The sequence below is a fragment of the Myotis nattereri genome (genome assembly GCF_964212035.1).
Source record: "Myotis nattereri genome assembly, chromosome: 19".
Classification (NCBI taxonomy): Eukaryota; Metazoa; Chordata; class Mammalia; order Chiroptera; family Vespertilionidae; genus Myotis; species Myotis nattereri.
The window spans coordinates 25,751,207-25,771,847 of NC_138095.1; the positions used below are offsets into that span (position 1 = coordinate 25,751,207).

At 61.8% G+C, this 20,641-nt stretch overlaps 1 protein-coding gene across 1 annotated transcript; it reads left to right on the forward strand.

The window, feature by feature from the left end:
* The first annotated feature begins 4,548 nt into the window (after positions 1 to 4,548).
* SMTN (smoothelin) lies at positions 4,549 to 20,506 on the forward strand. The gene is made up of 19 exons (XM_081113853.1): positions 4,549 to 4,577; positions 4,962 to 5,055; positions 5,148 to 5,226; positions 5,319 to 5,416; positions 6,336 to 6,668; positions 6,752 to 6,824; positions 7,396 to 7,455; positions 7,535 to 8,047; positions 8,234 to 8,406; positions 11,429 to 11,581; positions 11,668 to 11,743; positions 12,857 to 13,021; positions 13,114 to 13,176; positions 13,393 to 13,459; positions 14,583 to 14,756; positions 14,988 to 15,105; positions 15,650 to 15,801; positions 16,712 to 16,877; positions 20,177 to 20,506. The coding sequence occupies exons 2-18, from the start codon at positions 5,026 to 5,028 to the stop codon at positions 16,854 to 16,856; spliced, it is 2,472 nt and encodes an 823-aa protein (XP_080969979.1). The 5' UTR covers positions 4,549 to 4,577; positions 4,962 to 5,025; the 3' UTR covers positions 16,857 to 16,877; positions 20,177 to 20,506.
* Positions 20,507 to 20,641: the final 135 nt, after the last annotated feature.

The following is a 20,641-nucleotide window of genomic DNA, read 5'->3' on the forward strand; positions in this document are numbered from 1 at the left end:
AGGATCCAAACAAACCTCCAAGGGGACCCTGAAGAACCCGGAGTCCTGAGCAAGTCAACGCCGGAAGAGCCTTATGAGCTGTGACTTCTAGTCTGTCATTTCTCCACTCTGAGCCTCCATTTCTTTACCTATAAAATGGGAGGGGGGATGTGTGTGAACCCAATATCTAGGTCTGAGAGTTGGCACGGGGATGGAGTGAGGCATGGGTTCAGATCTTGAGGCGGAAGGGTGGGTCCAATCTATCCCCTTTCCCCAGCTTCTTCCCGAGTACCCTAACCCTGTCCCACACCCCACCACGTACAAAGAGGCCGAGGGGCATTACAACAGGCCAGGCATGTGCCCACCAGCAAGGGCAGAGAGCAGCTGAACTGGATGAAGGACCAGAGCCCCACCCCTCCAGCCCCTGACCCTTGTCCGGGGAAGAAATTAAAGATTTACCTTCCCTGGGAGAAGGCAGGTGACCCACCCCACTCCTTCACCATCATTCCTCTAGAAGCAGGGGATGGAGCCGGCCAGCCCAACCCAGCCACTGGGCAGTGCCCAGCCATTGCCAGGATCTACCGAGGCCTGTGTGCCCTCAGACCAGCAAACACCTTAGACTCGCCAGGTGTTTGCCAGCGCCGCTGCCCGCCGCGCGCATCCTGGAGGGGATGGGCTGGGTTTCCAAAGGTCAGTTCGACCTCCATTCAGGAAGTCGCAATGCTAATGGAGGTCGGCCAGGCCGAGCTTCCCAGAGAGAAATCCAGGTCCCCGCGCAGCTCCACCTCTAGGAGTTCCCTCCGGAGCTTGGGCTTCTCCAGCCGCCACCCCCTCCACCCGCGTGGGATTTGGGCGCCGGAAGAGTTTCAGGGAAGCCGCCGCGTGGCTGTAGCCGGCCTACCACCCCCCACCTCCCCGGGAAGGGACTCCTAGGACCCCGCCCCTCATCCCTGGACCCTGAAGCCGCCCGAGGTCTCTGCCACCCGGGCCGGTGCCGCCACCGCGGGACGCGCGCATAGCTTCTCCCCGAGGGTCCCGCCCCGCGCGCCGGCCCGGCCTCGGCCGCCTCGTGGCAGGAACGGGGGCGTCCCGAGCCGGACTCCTCCCCGCCGGCCCGGGCCTTATAAGGGAAAGCTGGCCCCCGCCCCGGCGTCGGGCCGATTCGGGGACCCGGCAGCCGCTTCCGGCCTGGGCTCCCGCACATTCCTGCGGCCGAGCGGGGACGGGAGCTGGATGAGGGCACCTAAGGACGCCGTGGTCTCGGGTTCGAGCTCGGACTCCTTCACTCACTCACTAGCAGGGAGGCCTGGGGGAGCTGTTTGCAATCTGTGAACCTCGGTTTCCTCCCCGTGGCGGAGGCTATGAGAGCAGCCGGGCCCTGCTGGTGTGGTTCAGTGGGTAGAGCGTCAGCCTGCAGACTGAAGGGTCCGGGGTTCGATTCTGGTCTAGGGCATGAATCCCCAGCCCCAGTTGGGGAGCGTGGGGGAGGCAGCCAATCCATGTGTCTCTCTCTCCCTCCCCGCCTTTCCACTCTCTCTAAAAAAAAAAAAAAAAAAAATCAATGGAAAAATGCCCCCGGGTGAGGGTTAACCAAAAAATAGCCGGTATCGCGGTATTTCCCGTCTGCCTCCCCCTGGGCGCCTAGTGCGGGGCTGGGGGCGGGGCGTGAGGCTGGATGGGGGCGTGGCCTTGGGAGGATCGGCGGCTCGGGAGTCTGCGGGCCTCCAGCGCCCCCTGGCGAGGCCTCGCTCCACTGCCAGCGGGTCCCCCAGATGGGAATGAAGGAAGGCCCAGTGGGTCTCCCCCCTTGTGCTAGTGGGGAGACGCCAGGGCCTGTGGGGTGCCCCCAGCAGCGAGGGCAGAAAGTACCCAGAGGCCCGCCCGCTCCCCAGGAGGAAGCGCCCTCCTTCCTCCCCGGAGAATTTCACAGGGCAGGTTCGGAAACGCCCCATCCCTTTCCCCTTCCCCCTGGTGGACAATGGCGCTTTGTACTTCCTTCCCTCCCTCCCACGGCCCCGCCACACGCAGCAGCGGGGCCAGCGGGGGCCCCCAGTGCAGGACACACAGCAGGGACACTGTGGGCGGATCCTGGCCTCCAGGCCCAAAGGAAGGGTCATGTTGGAGGGTGGCCAGTGGAATGAAGTTGTTCATCCCCCAGCCCTGCCCTACCCACTTGTGGGGGTGGGGGGGCTCAAACGGAGGCCCCCGTTTTCCAGATGAGGACCCTGAAGTTCCCAGGTGTTGCAGAGGTGGCCAAGTTTGGGCTTTTTTTCAGAGACAAGGACCCCACCTCTGGAGGTCAGGGCTTTGCGAAGGGTGACCCAGAAGACAAAAGGGCTAGTCATTGCATCTAAGCTTACTGACCTCCGCATTGGGGGGCTGGATCCGCTCTTTTCTGGCCCCCACCTCCAAGTGTACCCCAGAGGGCTCTGTGCCTGAGGCAAGGCCAGGACTGGGAGGTGGGCAGGTGAGCTTCATTCTCCCTCCCTCTGCTATAATAGCCCCTCCTCCTTAGACCTGTTACAGGTATCTCTAGTCCAGGCTAGAAGGGGACCCCAACACAGTGTCAAGGCCCTCAAGGTACCCCCCGTGGCAGACAGACCCCAGCAACAGACCTATCCTCAGCCCAGGGCAGACCCTGGAGTCAGAGAGACCTGGATTCAAATCCTGGCTCAGATCATTTGACCGTAATCAAATCGCTCCTCTTCCCGGAGCCTGTTTTCCCATCTGTCAAAGGGGAGTAATAAAGTGCCAGGGTTTCTGTGAGTTTAGGACAAGTGAGGGGCTCAGCACAGGATCCGGCATACAGATTCTTAATGAATATTCCTGATACCTGGGTGTCTTGTACTCATTTGCCCTCAGTTCTCCCTCCTCCTGAGTGTCTGGGGGGTAATGCTCACTGCAGCCGAAGCTGTGGCAGGTGCGGGGGTGGGGAGACTCGCTGTCCCCATCCCCACCCACCGCCCTGAGAGGGAGGCATTGTTCCATCGGGCCCATGAGAAAACCAAGACACAGAAGTTAAGGACATGCCCCTGACCATCACGCCAGGACCAGACTGCTAGAGTCCGCTGGGAATTCCGGCCTGACCCTGACCCCCCACAGATTCCCAGGAATGTGGAGCCTGAAGGAACCCAAAGTGACTCTGTCCCAGGGTTTCACCTGCTCTGTTCAGATTGGGACAAGTGAGCTCATGGCTCAGTTGGGCCAGCCCACACTCCCTGCTGAAACCTACCCCCCACACCCCATCTGGCTCCACCATGGAGAAGGAAGGCATGATCAGGGAGGAAGCTAGAAAGGAAGGTGGGTAGAAGGCCCTACTCCTAAGGCAGTGATGGCGAACCTTTTGAGCTCAGCGTGTCAGCATTTTGAAAAACCCTAACGTAACTCTGGTGCCGTGTCACATATAGAAATTTTTTTATATTTGCAACCATAGTAAAACAAAGACTTATATTTTTGATATTTATTTTATATATTTAAATGCCATTTAACAAAGAAAAATCAACCAAAAAAAATAAGTTCGCGTGTCACCTCTGACACGCGTGTCATAGGTTCGCCGTCACTGCCCTAAGTGATTTGGGGGTGGGGGCAGAGGGAATCACCCGGACTACACTTGTTCCCATTTGGCTCAGACCCACACTGGAGGCTTATCTCTGCCATTATCTTCCTGGGGCCCTGGGGCAAGCACCGTGGGGGGCGGGGGGAGGCCACACGATTGGTTGACTCTCCCCAGAGAAGGGAAGGTGCCCTTTCCTAGACCTGGTTAGACCAGCCACCCCAAATTCCCAGGGACTGAGGGGGTCAGGAGCCTGTGGGAGCACCTGTCGTCCCTGGACACCCTGGGTGAACCCTAGTGCATGCACTGGGGGGTTGGCCCTCCCACTCTGGGCCCTTTCACCCCTTCAATGGTGGCGAGGCCTGGCCAGTGCAGGGAAAACAATAGCCCCTGCCTCAGTTTCCCCATCTGTCCAATGTGGGTGAGGCTGCCACTCCCAGCAGGACTGTGGTACTTTGGGGCTAGACAATGGGAGTCTCTCTTGCTCAGCTGCCTGAATCAACCTTTCTTCCCCAGGGACACTGTTAGGGGCCCAGAGGATGGCCTCCCTCCCCCTCCTCCTCCCATAAGTCCCTGGCTCTCAGGGGTTTGATGAGTGGCTCTGAGAGGCAGGAGTCAAAGGAAGGCGTGCCTGGCTTAGCACCTGGCCCAGGTGGCCAATTGCTGGCTGCCCACTCTGTGAATCATGGCGGGCTGTCCAAAAGCCTAGGCTTCGTGAGCTGGGCCTCCCCCAGACCTGCTGGGTGGGTGGGCGAGCGGGCACGTGACAGGCCTGGGGCAGCGGGCGTGGAGACAGATCACTCATTGTGCCACAGGCCGAGCCGTGGGCAGCCAGTGCCCGCCCTCTGCCCCTGGCAGCCAAAATGACCTGCCCCTCGCCCCCGCCTGCCCTACAGTTGGAGGTCACCGTGGATCTGGCAGAGCGGCGGCGCATCCGCTCGGCCATCCGGGAGCTGCAGCGGCAGGAGCTAGAGCGAGAGGAGGAGGCCCTGGCATCCAAACGCTTCCGTGTTGAGCGGCAGGACAACAAGGAGAACTGGCTGCAGTGAGTGTGAAGGGGGGGGGGGGCGGGGGGGGGCGTGGACATGCAGGTGCGGGGAGCATGTGCCAGGGCTCAGCTCAGGTGGTACAGACAGGCACATGGGTGTGAACATGGCAGTACAGGCGGAATACACAGGGATGTTTGTGGGCATGGACCACATGCCAGTCATGGTGTCCCGGCCACGCCCATGTGGACAGCATGTCTGAGTGTGTGACATTAGTGCTCACATCCACGGGCATGCATGCACCAGCATGTAGCCAAAGGGTTTTCATAGCTCCATGCCCCTCTGCCAAGGTTCTGGGTACCCTGTCCTGGCCCCTGCCCTCAGCCCACACCCTCCATGACCTGGCCATGGCAGTGGGAGTGACGGGCCTGCTATCCCTGCAGCTCTCAGCAGCGAGAGGCCGAGCAGCGGGCTGCTCTGGCGCAGCTGGCAGGGCGGCTGGAGTCCATGAATGATGTGGAGGAGCTGACTGCGCTGGTGAGGCCCAGGCCAGGGCAGGGGCTGGGGGCAGGGCAGGTGAAGTCCTGGACTCCATGGCCCAATCCCTGTGGCCCGCCTCTCACCCACAGCTGCGAGGGGCCGGCGAGTATGAGGAACGCAAGCTGATCCGGGCTGCCATCCGCCGAGTCCGGGCCCAGGAGATCGAAGGTACGTGCCCGCCCTGCCCCTCCCCGCCCCCTGCCCCTGCTGCCCATAGCACCACCCGGCCACTCACCTGAGAGTTTCCCTCTCTCCCTTAGCGGCCACCTTGGCTGGGAGGTTGTGCGGTGGGCGTTCCAACAGTGGCTCAAGAGAGGACAGCAAGGGGCAGGCCGCACAGAGGCTGGAGCGGTGTGAGGTAAGAGGTGGCCAAGGTGTGAGGAGGGCCCAGGGCCCTGTGCCCGCAGATGCCAATAGCCCAGAGCACCTGCGTCTTTGCTAAACTGGTACTTGACTGAAAAGGGCCCCCAGCAGAGTTTGGGGGCCACTAGGAGTCTATCTCAAGGCTCTGCCCACTCTCCCAGGCACCCTCTGGCCATATCCCCCCCCCCAACTTCTCCGTTGTCTATACCCAGGCCTTCCCCCCAAAGCCAGCCTGCCCGCCCTGCTCCCAGGTTCCTGTCCGTCTCCCATGACCACCCTCATTGACCTCCCTGCTGGCTTTCCACCCTCACGCCAGCCGTTCGGCCTCCACTCAGCACACAGGGGATCCCCCCAAAATGCAATCTGAGCCTGGTACCTCCCCAGCTAAAACCTATCTTGCAGCTGCCCCTCCCCCTCCAGACAGCCCACATCCTTACCTTGGCCTATAGGGCTGGCATCGCGGGCCCGAGCTGACTCCTGGAGCACTGTTCACAGAGTAGACTCTGTTCTCCAGGGCGTGTGGGGGAGAGGTCAGGCCATGAAGGTTCCCTAAGTGGCCAGCAGAGGCGGCTGGGTCCCTGGCAGGACACCCACCCTCCCCGCTGACTAACCAAGTGGAGGCCAGTGTTCAGGGACCTCCACTCCAGGGATCAAATGAGTCTGGAAGTCTCCTGTCGGTTCTGGGCCGGCTGTCCCCACCCCCTGGCATTTGGATGTGGGTTCTCTGAACTGCCCGTGACTAGGCAACACCAGGATGTTGGGAAGGAGGGTCAGGGCTGCCCATAGCGTGTCAGTGCCCACGCTGGTGCCAGTGGGTCTGCAGGAAGCCGTGCCCGGCTCCTCTGCTTTGCATGCCCTGCCCTGAGCACCTGCCAGCCGGGGAGCCTTGGCTGCATCCGGTGGGTCCTCCGCAGGCGCCAGAGCCAGAGGAACGGGAGCAGCGGGCAGAGGTCCCAGAGCCACCCCCCGAAGTCACCAGTCGGGATGTGACCACCGTGACGCTCCTGCTGCAGGTGCCCCCTGGGAGCACATCCAGCTCCCCTGCCTCACCTGACAATTCCCCCCCCACCGCCTCTCCTGAGCCTCCGCCAGAGCCTGCTGAGGCCCAGGGCCCTGCCGCTGAGGCTCTGCGTAGCCCCAAGCCACCCCCCAGCCCACCCAGGGCCGCCAGCCCACCCACGGCCGCCAGCCCTGAGCCCCAGGAGACTGCAGCCCCCCACAGCACTGAGAGACAGGAGGTCAACGAGGTGAGTCTGGATGACGGCGAGGGATGCCAGGCAGGTGGGCTCCTTGGTCTGGGAGTCAGGCCCTCCCCGTGTCTCCCCTACAGCTCCTGCCTGGCCCCACAGAGCCCCCTGCGGCCCAAGGCCCCACCAAAGGCCCTTCCAGCACAAAGAGAGCAGGTGAGGATCCCAGCAAGGGGAGCCGCAAGCATCTGCCTTCCCTCTCCCTGGCCTCTCTTTCCCTGCCTGGGAAATGGGCTCTTATGCCTAGACAGCTGCAGCCTCCTCAGGTCCAGGCAGTCCCTGACACTCCTCCCACTGCCCCTGAGGTGTCCCCCTCCCTCCCACCCATGGCCAGAGGCCTCCCTGCAGCCTTGAAAGGCAACAGGCCTCGGGCACATTCTTTTCCCCAATAAGGGAGTGCGCCCATCTCCCAGCTGCAGCGTGGGCAGTGCTGGCCAGAGGGGGTGTCCTCCATCCCCATCTGCAGGGAGGATCTGGGCACCCTTGCTCCCGCCCAAGCCTGGCCCCAGCCCCCGGGAGTGTCCAAGTCATCCTGGGGTCAGTGCAGGAACGGGGGGGGGGGGGAGGGGGGGCTGTAAGAGAGAGGCCAGGAGCTGTGGGAGGTTCAAGGAGGGGTTGGGAGGCTGCAGACATGTACAGGAGAGGACTATGAGAGGTGGACCCCCAGCCACTCTCCTTTCTCTTCCCCCACGTGGCTGCTACTGCCTCCTGATACTGTCAAACCCAGCTGGACCCCACCCCAGCCAACGCTCCGTGCTCAGCCCCCGCCAGCCGGCCCAGAACCGAGGTACTGCCTGTTCCACTACCCCAGGCTCTGGGCAGTCCCTGTGCCACCCAGCCACTGACAGCCCTCCTGCCCCTTCTAGAGCCCACCCCTCTTGCCAGTGGACCTCCCTCATTCCAGCGGGCCGGCTCCGTGCGGGACCGCATGCGCAAGTTCACGTCTGATTCTCCTATGGCTCAGGATGGCCCACCTCGGGCAGCCCTAGGTCCCTCGACCCCCGCAAGGCTCCCGGGCTCCTCCCACACCAGCACCACCCCTGCCTCCTCCTCCAGCCGCTCCTCCGCACGGAGCTCCAGTGATACCTCCTCCCGGTTCAGCAAAGAGCAGCGAGGAACAGCCCAGCCCCTGGCCCAGCTTCAGAGCTGCCCCCAGGAGGAGGGCCCCAGAGGGCGGGGCTTGGCTGCCAGGCCCCTTGAAAATGGAGCAGGGGGGGCCGGGGCCTGCTCAGAGGAGCCCGGTGCCCTGCTGCCCGTGGCTGTCGGCACTGCCGAGCCAGGGGCCAACATGAAGACGACATTCACCATTGAGATCAAGGATGGCCGTGGCCAGACCCCCACAGGCCGGGTGCTGCTGCCCACAGGCAGCCAGAGGGCAGGTAGGCCTCCCCTCGGCTGGAGATGAGTGCCTGCAGCTGCCCAGCCCTGCACCTCCGACAGGTGCTGCGGCCAGGGCTCAGGGTGTCTCCAGAGGGGGGTTCTGGGAGCGAAGGGGATGTCATCCACCGGGGCTGCCGCTGTCCTCACCGCCCCCGAGATCTACAGTAGCCTCTCTCCCCTTCCAGAAGTGACGCTGGGGCTGCGGGCGCCCCCCACCCTTCTCAGCACCAGCAGTGGGGGCAAGAGTACCATCACCCACATCAGCGGCCCTGGGACACCGGCCCGACTGGGCACTGTCACTCATGTCACCAGCTTCAGCCATGCCTCTCCCGGTGGCCAAGGAGGCCGCAGCATTAAGGTGAGCCCTTCCTCACCCCTCCACCATCACCAGCCACCTCACAGAGAGTGCTTCCGGGTCCAGGGCTGGAGGGTTCCTCTATCCGCTCCTCTCCCGTGGTGCACGTGGGAGACTGAGGCCCAGAGAGAGCAGGCGGCTGCCCACAGGCCACAGCCAGTTGGTGGCACAGCTAAGGCCAGACCCTAGCCTCTCGCCCACTAGATGTCTCAGAAAAGTACTGTTTGCCTTAAGCTTCCCACATGCTGATCTCTCATCCTTCCTGCAAAGTTGGTTGGTTTGTTCCTAATGAACAAACGGGAAAACGAGGGGCAGGGAGCGTGGCACAGGCGTGCCCCCTCCTCCTGTGGCGGCTCCTACCCCACACTGGACCTCAGCTCTGAGCTTCAGAGCTGCTCATCTGCCCATCCAAGATCAGCCTGGCCCCGTAGAAGATTGGAGATTAGCGATTAGCATCTGCGTCAACATTTCAGGGGGAGGGGGTGCTGGGCAGAAGCACTGAGGGGGGACAGATAGGCGGGGGGGGGGGGGGCGCCAGTCAGGTGAGGCAGCAACCTAGCAGGTGCCACGGGAATTGAATCCCTTGCACCCTTCCATTATTCATCCCCGAGCCCGGGATCAGCTGGCAGGGGCTCAGCTGGGGAAGGAATCCCCAGCAGGCCACTCGGCTGCCCAGGTAATGCCCTCCGTGCTGCACCGCGGACTGAATGGGACTTTGGCGGAGGTGAGGTGGCTAAAGCCAGCTTTGGGCCTTCTCAGGGGTGACCGGGAGAGGATGGGGGGGCGAGAAGGCAGCCTTCCCCCATAGAGCAGGGAGCGAGGAGGGGGGGAGGGGATGGCTGAGGCCCTTGGGGTGGGTGGGAAGTGTCACAGTGAGCCCTGGGTCTGATACCACCACCTCGCCTCACTTTCCCCGTCTAGAACCAAAGAACGCAGATAACGCGCCTATAGTGTACTTGCTCAGAGTCTGGTGGTCCAAGTGCCTATCTCAGGGAGAAGGCACCTGCTGCAGCAGGTTGCTCAACATCCTGCCTCTATTTCCCGCATCTGTTCAAGGCTTTCTAAAGCAGCATGGCATGAGGGCAAAGGGGTGCGAGCTCTGGAGTCCAGCAGACTGGATCCTCGCAGCTAATGCACATGGAGGCCCAGGCAGGCCCCTCCCGTGCTCCGGGCCTCAGCTGTCTCACCCGGGGGCCGGGAACCCTGGCCTCGGGCACCCTTCCCAGCCCGTGCGCACTTGCTGGGCTTCGGGTGTGATTTCTGCAGGGCCAGGGCCAGGCCTAGCGTCCAAGTCCTGAGGCGGGCCACCCCTCCCCCAGGCCCCCTCCACAAGCAGCTCAGAATAGGTTTCTATTTGGGCTGCAGCCCCAGCTGGCGGGTGGAGGGCTGGGAGGCCAGCAGGGGCGGGGCAGGCCCACTGCCCTTGCCTTCGCCCTCGGACCAGCTGCAAAGACTCTGACATACCAGCCAGAGGCAGCAGTCCCGGCCACTGTCCCCATCGTCACCCCACCATAGAGCCCCCGCCAGCACCATGCCGGGGGTCCCGGGGCCTGCGTCCGAGCTGACCGCAGCCCTGGAGGAACGATTGAGCCGGGCCTTGGAGGAGCTGCGGGCAGTGGCTGAGGCCGGCCGGGTGGCGGTGACCCAGGCAGCCGAGGAAGCCGTGTCGGCCGTGGAGCCCGTGGCCCGGGCCACGGAAGAGCTGCGGGCAGAGACGGCAGCGCTGAGCCGGCGGCTGGATGCATTGGGCAGGCAGGTGGAAGTGCTGAGCCTGAGACTTGGGGTCCCCCTCGTGCCCGACCTTGAGCCTGAGCTGGAGCCCAGTGAGCTGCTCCTGGCCGCCACGGACCCCGAGGCCCTGTTCCAGGCGGCCGAGGATGCTGGGACCCCGGTGGCCCACCCGCCTGCCTTCAGCACCCGCCGCCGCTCCTCTGCTGGTCCTGCCCACAGCAGCAGCCTCGTAAGTCCCTATGGGCTGGGGGGCGGGGAGGCTCCGAGCCAGGCTCTGCTTCTGCTGAGTGACCTTAGGTGGGCCACCACCATCTCTGAGCCTCAGTTTACCTATCCATACAAGGGGCTGAGGCACGAATGCTCTAAGACGGAGGTGAGAGGGTATTGGGCTCCTGGCCCTGAGGCACTCGTGGTGGCTTCCCCGGCAGCCCCTGGCCAGGGCCCAGCCCCCAGCTTCACCCCCACCTCCTGCCCCAGCCAGGCCGAGCCTCCCTGAAGCAGCTGCCACCTCAGCTCTCCTTACCCTACAGCAGACAGCGAGGCCCTGCCAGGAGGGGAGGGGCTGTGATCTGGGCTGGGGACTTGTGTGCAAGGGGCTAGGGAGATGCCCTGGGTTGAGGCTGGAGGCCCCTCAGAGGGTGGTTCCCAGTGGGTGGCAGAGAGGACTTGGTTCTGGGCAGCCCCAGGCAGACACCTGGTCGGGAGCCTATGGGCCCTGGTCCAGCCTCCTCGGTGTGTATGGGGGGCGGGGGGGTGTAAGTGCCGGGGGTGGAATGTGCTGCCTGGGCACTGGCCCAGGAGTTCCCAGGCCTTGGAAACTGGCAGGACAGAGCACAGCCTGCCTGGGGCTGGCAATGAACCAGTAGAAAGAACTCAGGTTCAAGCATTAGGCTAGTTTTAGCTCAGGCCCCGTTGCTGCATTGCGCTCATAGACAAGTCATTCAGCTGCCTTGAGCCTGTTTTCCCTTCTGACAAATAGGGACAGTAGCCCTCGCTGGTTTGGCTCAGTGGATAGAGCTTTGTCGATCTGCAGACTGAAGTTCTGGGTTCGATTCCGGTCAAGGGCACATGCCCAGGTGGCGGGCTCCATCCCCAGTAGGGGGCCCAAATCCTACAACAATCCTTCCCTGAGCCTGACACCAACATGGCCATCCTCGGGCAGGCAGTCTGGCTGGCTAGTGGCTATTTCCAGTGCTGTGCCAGCAGCCCCAGAGCCTGGCGCCATGTCCATGGGGGCCATGTTGGTTTTAGCCAGTCCCCTGCTTAACGTCCATGCCCTCTCCCTCCTCCCCAGATGGAACCCAAGCCAGCAGAGCCCCCCTCTGCTGCAGCGGAAGTGGCCAATGGCACTGAGCAGACGCAGGTGGACAAAACACCAGAGAGGCGGAGCCCACTGAGCACCGAGGAGCTGATGGCCATTGAGGATGAGGACATCCTGGACAAGATGGTACAGCCAGATCCGGTGGGATGAGGGGGGGCAGGGGCAGGGACCAGCAGGCACCAGGTGGGCAATGACCAGGGCTCTATCTGCAGCTGGATCAGACGACGGACTTCCAGGAGCGGAAGCTCATTCGGGCTGCGCTACGTGAGCTCCGACAAAAGAAGAGAGGTAGATAGATAGCCAGCTGCCCCACCAGATCCAGCTGCTCCCTTCCCCAGCTGCTCCCTCACCCTGGAGTCCATTCATGGACACACCAGCTCAGTAACCGCCCTACTCAGCTTCTTCTGTAGACCCAGCTGTTCCTTGGCCTCCTTTCCCCAGCTGCTCCCTTCCCTAGCTGCTTGTCTCCACCCCCACCCCCACCCCCACCCCATCTCTCCAGTTACCGTCCCCAACCAGTTTCTCTTCTCCTTCCTAGACCACGTTCCTCTCTCTCCCAGCTACACCTCCTTAGATCCAATTGCTTCTCTCAGTCCTGTCAACCACTCCTTCCCTGAATCCAGATACTCCTTCTCCCAGCTGCTCCTTTCTCCTTGAGGTCCATTGATGACCACCTTAGTCTCTACTCCCACCCAGCTTCCCCTTCTCTGGGCAAAGCTACTGCTTCCTCCATGAACCTAGCTATTGTTTCCCTCGGATTCTAGATCCATGTGCTTCTCCAGACACTCTCAATGACTCCCTGAGTCTAGCTGCTTCCTCCACGGCCCACTGATGGCCACTCAGCCTCTGTCTCCACCCACCGACTTCTTCTTTGGGCCTAGTTACCCGTACCTTTGCCACCTTCTCTCCCAACCACTGTTACCCTGGATCAAATCGCTTCTCAGGCACCTCCAATTTCTCCCTCCCTGGATCTAAATATTTCTTCCTCTAGCCCTCTCCTCCTGGTTAAGACCCATTTGAAGGCCCATTCAACTACGGCCCTCACCCAGTTTCTCCTTCCCTGGACTCTGCTCCTCCCTAGATCTAGATACTCCCTCCAGACTCAGCTACTGAGTTCCCTAGGAACTCCCATTTTTGGATCCAGATACTCCTCCTGTGAGCTCAGCTCTTCCATATTCCCTTGTTTCTTCTTGAGCCCATCACCCCCATCCCACACGCCCCCCCACTCCCTGCCAAATTATGGCTACTCCCTCACCCCTAGCCACTCCTTTACCCCGTGTCTTCAGTATTTCTAACAAGTTGCCCTCCCCCCCCATTTTATGTGCCCTGTGTGCCCCTGCGTGTGTGCTATGTGGGTGATGGGTGGCCCTTCCGGGCATGCACGGGGCATCCCCTGCCCAGACCAGAGGGACAAGGAGCGGGAACGGCGGCTGCAGGAGGCGCGGGCCAGGCCAGCGGAGGCCCGGGGCAACGTGGCCACCGAGACCACCACGCGGCACAGCCATCGGGCAGCCGACGGCTCAGCTGTCAGCACTGTCACCAAGACCGAGCGGCTCGTCCACTCCAGTAAGGAGCCAATCGGGGCTCAGGGCGGGGACACGCTTACCTCCCTGGCCCCTGTGCCGCTCACATCCTTCCTCTGGTCCCTGCCCTTCCAGATGATGGCACACGGACAGCCCGCACCACCACGGTGGAGTCGAGTTTCGTGAGGCGCTCGGAGAGTAAGGCCGCCTGGCGACGCCCTGTGCCTACCTGCCCGCCCGCCTCCTCAGGCTCTTCCTCGAACTCTCTCTTCGTATTTCTGTCTGTGTGTTTCTCTGTCCAGTTGTCATTTTCTCTTCTCTGCCTGTGGCTACTGCCATTTCTCCCCAGACCTCCACCCCATCTCTTCACGTCTAACCCGGGCCTCACCCTGCTCTTGTTCCCTTTTCCTGCAGATGGTGGTGGCAGCACCGTGGTACAAACCAAGACCTTTTCCTCCTCATCATCCAAGAAGATGGGCAGGTGAGCACAGGTACCCACGCCCAGACCTCAGAGAAGTCAGCATCACAGGGACCTCACTGCACACCCATTCTACAGAGGGGTAGACTGAGGTGCTGGGAGGTAATAGGCTAGAGTAAGAATCAGACCGCTTCTGCTTGCCTTGTAGTCTCACCTAATCCTCAACTGCACCACAGGGGAGGCCAGAGACTTGTGCTCCGGGTCACACAGCTCTGAGTGGCACCAATAGCACTGAACTATCTGCCACACTGAGCTGCCCGGTGGCACCGTCACTTCCTGGTGTCTGCCGACCACATCCCATGTCACAGAGCACCCGTGAGGGAGGGGGACACCCCTCTATCTATGTTACAGAGATGTCAGGGCTGATAGAAAGCAGGGACAGGAATCAGGATTCAGGCTGGGAACCAGAGGGGTCCAGGGACTGAGTCAGAGAGACCTGGGTCCCCCAGTTCCTGCGCTGTCCGTCAGGCCCTCTGACATCTGAGGACTGGGTCCTCCATTTCCTCATCACTAGTATGAATGAGAAGGGTCCCTCTCTTCTCTTGTAAAGATTTAAGTGGCACATAGGAGAGGCTCAATAGACATGCGGTATTATTCTTTTTTAACCCTCACCTGAGGGTATTTTTTTCCATTGATTTTTAGAGAGAGTGGAAGGGAGAGAGAGAGAGAGAGAGAGAGAGAGAGAGAGAGAGAGAGAGAGAGAGAGACCAATGTGAGAGAGACACATTGAGTGGTTGCCTCCCACATGCCCCCAACCAGGGCTGGGAGCCTGCAACCTAGGTACGTGCCCTTGCCAGAATAGAACCCGGGACCCTTCAGTCTGCAGGCCGACATCATGAACTATTGTTATTGTTACCATTACTATGATACCGATCATCATTAGTTGATAGTGCCCAAAATCTGAACTTACCTGGAACTTAATACAATCAGCCTTCTCAGAGAACTCCCTGGAGGCCAAGTCTATTGTAAAGAACTTGGCTCCCATCTTCTGTTCGCTTGCACCTCAGTGTACTCCTCTGTGAAATGGGTGTGATGAGGAGGCCTCCAGTGTAGGGTGTGGCCTGCGACCTGGCAAGTCGGTTTTGAGGCTTGGGAGCACCCTAATAGTCGCCTCCCCATCCCCCAGTATCTTCGACCGTGAGGACGAGACCAGCCCCCGAACCAGCAGCCTGGCTGCGCTGGAGAAACGCCAGGCCGAGAAGAAGAAAGAGCTGATGAAGGCGCAGAGCCTCCCCAAGACCTCTGCCTCCCAGGCGCGCAAGGCCATGATTGAGAAGCTGGAAAAGGAGGGCGCTGCGGGGTGAGCAGCAGAGGGCGGGGGCTGGGGGTGGGGCCTGGTGACCACAGGGGTGGGGGGTGGGGGGTGGGGGGTGGACAGCGATGGGCGGGCCATAAACGGTGGTGGGCGGGGCCTTGAGGTCAAGAAAGGCAGAGCTGAGGCCCAGTGGGTGGGCTGAGGGACACGGTCCCCCTATAGTCCTGTGATCCAGATCCTACACTACCCTTCCCTCTCCCCCCCACCCCCCTGCAGCAGCCCTGGCGGACCCCGTGCGGCGGTACAGCGCTCCACCAGCTTTGGGGTGCCCAACGCCAACAGCATCAAGCAGATGTTGCTAGACTGGTGCCGAGCTAAGACGCGAGGCTACGAGGTGAGCCCCCGTGAGGCCAGGGGGCGCGGGCGGCATCCCCAGCCTGCAGCTGGGCACCTGCCTCTTGGCAGAACTTTCTCACCGACCTGTACCCTTCGCAGCCACCGTGCTTGGCAGTGAAGATGGGAAGCCCTCTCTCTAGTCTAATGAGATGTGGCAACAAGCTCAGAGAGGGCACAAAACGCGCCCTAGATTCCAGAATGGGCGATTAAGTGGCAGGGCCAGCCCCTAGCCCTTGGAGTCCCCTCCTCCTTGCTCTCTCTGGGGGGCACTGGGCAAATTTCTATTAAGGAAGGAGTGATGGGGACATGGCCGTAGCTGGGTGGTGCTGGGCCGCTTGGTCGCACTGTTCCTGTAAGTAGCAGCCATGCGAGTTGTTGACAGACTAATTGGGAGGAGGCTCATGTTCCCACTGCTCACCTGCTGTGCAGCCTTGGACAAGCTGCAGGGCCTCTCTGATCTCTAATGCCAAGATCCTGGGGGTAGAAGGGACCTGGGGCGGGCGGGGTGGGGGGGGTTGACAGCTCCTCCCACCGCCCCGTAGCACGTGGACATCCAGAACTTCTCCTCGAGCTGGAGCGACGGCATGGCCTTCTGTGCGCTGGTGCACAACTTCTTCCCCGAGGCCTTTGACTACGGGCAGCTCAGCCCGCAGAACCGGCGCCAGAACTTTGAGGTGGCCTTCTCCTCCGCCGAGTAAGTGTGGGCCTCAGCCCTGCTGGTGTGGCTGGGCGTCCGGGGCTGGGCCTCTGGGCCAGGCCTAGTTGCTCCGAGGCCCCCCCGAAAGCTGGCCGGCTGCACTGTCAGACAGTGGCTGACCCGGTTCCCCAAGAAGCCCCTGTCCTTCTCCACCCCGCCCACCCGATGCCGAGTGTGCCAGGTGCCCGCCGGAACGAAGGAGCCACAGGCCCGCCTACCAGCCCGGCCAAGGCCCACCAGGTGGCCCTGTCCATAGCCCCTCCATCCTGCCTCTGCCCCCTTCTCCCTTTCTCTGTCCTCCTCTCCTTCCCACTATCACCAGAGCTTCCTGCTCCCACGGGATCCCGGCTGGAGATTCCAAAAGGGGGCTCCTGGCCCGGGCACCGTGCCCGCCCAGCCTATATAGGTGTTGCCAGAGGCTTATATAGGAGATCAGCAAGCCCTCCACTTTGGAATCGTTGCCCCGTCTGCTCACCTCACCCTCAGCACCGTCTTCCATCTGTCTTTCTTCTCTGCCTTCCTCTTTCTGGTTTTCCTCTCACGCCTCCCTCACCCCCCCTCCCTGGGGCACAGCCCTCCTCTCCAACCTGGGGCGCCCACGTCATCGCCCCCCACCCCGCGTCCCCGCTTGCCCCAATAGTTCTCTGCACCTGTGACTGGTCTGGCCCCCCACCCCTGTCTGCATCGCACACCATTAGTGACGGGTAGTGAGCGGCACGTCCACGATGGGGTGGGGGCATGCGGGGGGCTGGCAGACTGCGGCACTGAGAATGTAACTGAACTCATGTCTCTGTGTATGTGTGTGTCTCTCTGTTCTACTCCCCTCTCTCTTCTCTGCCTCTCCCCCTCTTCCCGCCCGGGCCCCGTCTCCCTGCCCCTTCCCGGCCCCCTCCCCTCCCCTCCCCAGGACCCATGCGGACTGCCCGCAGCTCCTGGACACAGAGGACATGGTGCGGCTTCGAGAGCCCGACTGGAAGTGCGTGTACACGTACATCCAGGAGTTCTACCGCTGTCTGGTCCAGAAGGGGCTGGTAAAAACCAAAAAGTCCTAACCCCTGCTCGGGGGCCCCACGGTGAGAAACGCCTCTTCGCCCGCCCGCCTCGCCCGCCGAAATCTGCTCCGTGGGGGCACAGAGAGAGGTCTGGGAGGGGGGTGGTAAAAGCAGAGGGGCCCTGAGAAACGCCAGAAGGAGCCCTAATTAGGCAGTGGTGACCCAGGTGAGCAGGACTGAGGTGGAGGAGGCACAGGAGGGACCCTGGGGAGGCACCTGGCCCAGCCTGCAGGTCCGGGACAGCTTTCTGAAAAAAGCGCACACGGGGTTGGAATAGGAAGGACAATGTTCAGGCTAAAGGAGGGAAAGGGAGCCCCAGACAACGGGGTGAGCCTATGTCCCGGGCTGGGTGCAAGAGATGGAGAGCATGGCACCCCCGGGAAAGAATGGAAGTTTAATCTGGGCATGAGGGGAAGGTGGGGGCAATGGTCCAGAGAGGAACTTCCTCCTAAGACCAGAGTCATCTAAGTTTTCCAAACAGGAGGGATGTACATGGTCTGGTTGGCATTCTAGAACAATCCTCGAATGGGGGATGGGGAGCAAGGGAGTGGACTAGATAGCTGGAGAAGCTTAATGAGAAGTAGAAGGACAGGCTTCTTGATGGATCCAGTTGAGGAGGCAGAAGTGGGGGGAGGTCAGGGAAGCCTCCCAGCCCTCCAGTTTGGGCACCAGAGACTTGGGGGTGCCATGCTCCATGCTGGGGAGCTCGGGACCTTGGTCCATTTGACGGGAAGATGTTCCTGGTTGGGGTCCTGGATCCCTCAGCCAGCTGCGGCATTTCCTCTCTGGTCACCTCAGCTCAGGGCCACAGTAGAGAATTCCGATCCTGAGCGGACTGCCCATTCCAGACCAGCTCCAAGGGGGAGAGGGGCGGGCTCAGAGAGTCCCAGGGGGCTTAGGCCAGGGCCAGGCCAGAAACTGGAGCTCCTGACCCCTCCGCCCCCCTCCTTAGTGGCTCTTTACTTTGCCCCATCAGGTTTCCTACCCATTTTGTAAAGAAAAGGAAAGACAGACCCAGAGGGAGCAGGGGGATTGGCCGAAGTAACGTGAGTCAGGGACAGAGCTAGAGGTGCACTCAGATGCCCCGCGGGGCCTGGAGCCATTGCAGGGGTGGCGGGCGGGGGGGGGGGGGCAGCCCACACGTGCACACAGACTCAGAGAAGCTGCGCAGGTGAGGAGAGGATGGGCTTGGTGCTGTCCCCAGGTCATATATGGGCTTGGGAGCTGCTGCCCAGCAGGCTGGCCTGGGAGGAGAGGGGCCAAACCCGGCCAGATTCCAGCTGGAAAGTGTGACTCAGCTGTGTTGTTGCTCAAATTGCCTGGTGTTTGGCCTGTCACTAGGGCAGCTGGAGCCCTGAGCCGTGAGTCCCAGTGTCAACAATGGCTTTATAAGGTCTCCAGGGAAGACACCAGGGGTGGGAAGGAGTTCCACATGGGGGGGCGGGAGGCTGGGATCCCTGGGGAGATAGCCACAGCTGGGAGAAGAGACAGAAAGAGGCTGCCTCCCATCATAGTACAGCTGGGAAAACAAGCCCACTCTGGGGCAGGGCTGACCCCAGGGGCACACAGCGCATCACCCACAGAGTCAGGAGCTTCTCACTCATCCTAAGTGCTTCCAAGGTTTCAAATGAGGTCGAGAATGACTGTTCCGTGGCTATAAAGATGGGGAAACTGAGTCACAGAACAGGGCAGGGCTTTGTCTAGCATCCACAGCTGGTCAGGAATAGAGCCTGGCCAGAAGCAAAGGTCGCCTTCCTCCCAAGCTGCTTCTCGGAGGGAGTGCAGTGAGCTGGGCGCAGGCCTCAGCCCTGCCATGGTCCCAGGTTTGACCTTGAAGACACAAGAAAGGAGGTGTATGGCACCCCCGGGAAAGGAAGTTTAATCTGGGCATGAGGGGAAGGTGGGGGCCATGGTCGGGAGAGGAACTTCTTCCTCCTAAGGACCAGAGTCATCAAAGTTTTCCAAACAGGAGGGATGTACAGGGTCTGGTTGGCATTCTAGAACAATCCTCGAGCGGGGGATGGGGAGCAAGGGGGTGGACTAGATAGCTGGAGAAGCTTAATGAGAAGTAGAAGGACAGGCTTCTTGATGGATCCAGTTGGGGAGGCAGAACGGGGGTCAGCGAAGCCGCCCAGGCCTCCAGTTTTAGGCACTGGGGACTTGGGGGTGCCATGCTCCATGCTGGGGAGCTCAGGACCTTGGCCTTGTGGTGTCTTGGGAACAGGGGCACTTCCTGCCCGTATGCCTTCCCGGCCCAGGGAAACTCACTCAAGCCTGGCTGAGTGCTTACTGTATGCCAGGCCATGGAAACTCACGCAACCCTGGCTGAGTGCTTACTGTACGCCAGGTGTGGCAGATGGGAGGGAGAAAGGCAGAGGCGGACTTGCTCTGGGAGAGGAGGGAAGGGGGAACCGGGGCGCAAACTACAGCATTAGAGGTTTGAGGCTGTTGGTTGCTTAGTAGCTGCAGCCAACTCACCCCAGAGTAGGGCGAGGGCTCCTGCTGTAGGGAAGAGGGGGCTCCAGGCAGGTGCCAACACCCTGGGCCCCATCAGGCTTAGCCCTGCACTCAATGGGGCTTAAAACAAACGACTCTGTGATTCGGTCTCCCTGTCAGTAAAGAGCGCCAACACTCTGGAAGATGGACAGGGGGTGGTCCCGCCCCCTGAGCGTGATGTAGATGGTCTTGTCTGTATTGATTGGAACCCTCATCTGCCTTCCCGCCCTACCAAAGGGGGTGATAAGGGTTAAAGAACTGCCCCTCCCCCTCCAACCCACATTCCTCCCTGGCCATCTCACAGCAGGGCTGTCCCCTGGGGCAAGGACGGGGCTGGGAGGGGTGGTGTGCCTTCAGCCCTGCAGGAGGTACCAGGCCAGAGAACTGGCACTGGGGCAGGCCTGGCTGCAGGGAAAGATTTGCCAGGGGAAGGCCCCCAGGGTGCAATGGCCCTGGCATGTGCCACCAGGGTGAGCAGAGGGTGGCCCTCCAGAGAGAAGTGGGTGGGGTCTGTGGTCGGGACCTCCCCAGGGATGGGGGTAGAGACCTGTACCCCGCACCTCCCCCTCCACCAGCCTGGCCTCGCTTCCGCAAAAGTGCCTCCAGGCTTGGATGAGTGGAGCTTGGGCTCCCTGCCTTCTTGGAAGGCTCCCCCGCCCCCCATCCCCCCAGCTCCCCCGCCCCTCATCCCCCCACCTTCTCCCTTCAACCCACAACGGAGAGTGGAAGACCAGCAGGCTTTGGCAGTGAGAAGACCTCACAGTCGGGGCTTCACCCCTAGAGCCCCCGCGGGCGCTGACCGCCACCCTGTGCCCCTCCCGCAGGATGCTGGTAGACTGCGTGCCCCTGGTGGAGGTGGAAGACATGATGATCATGGGCAAGAAGCCCGACCCCAAGTGCGTCTTCACCTATGTCCAGTCGCTCTACAACCACCTGCGGCGCCACGAGCTGCGCCTGCGCGGCAAGAATGTCTAGCCTCCCGCCCGCACGGCCTGGGCCCGTCCCGCCCGCGGCCCGGCCAGCCGCCCCCACCGTCCAGGCACCCTCCCTCCCCGCCCCGAGCGCCTGCCGCCTGCCCACCGCTGCCTGGTCTGTCGCCACCCCCTCCCCGGCATACACAAGCAGCGTTTTGATAAATTATTGGTTTTCAAGGACCCTGACTCCGTCTCTACCTCTTTGCGCGGGGGGGGGGGGGGGGCCTTGAATAGATGGAGGGCAGCTCGACAAGGTGCTTCGATTTGCCCCCGCTGGGAGCTAGGCAGTTGGGGATCCTGCGGTACTTGGGGTGG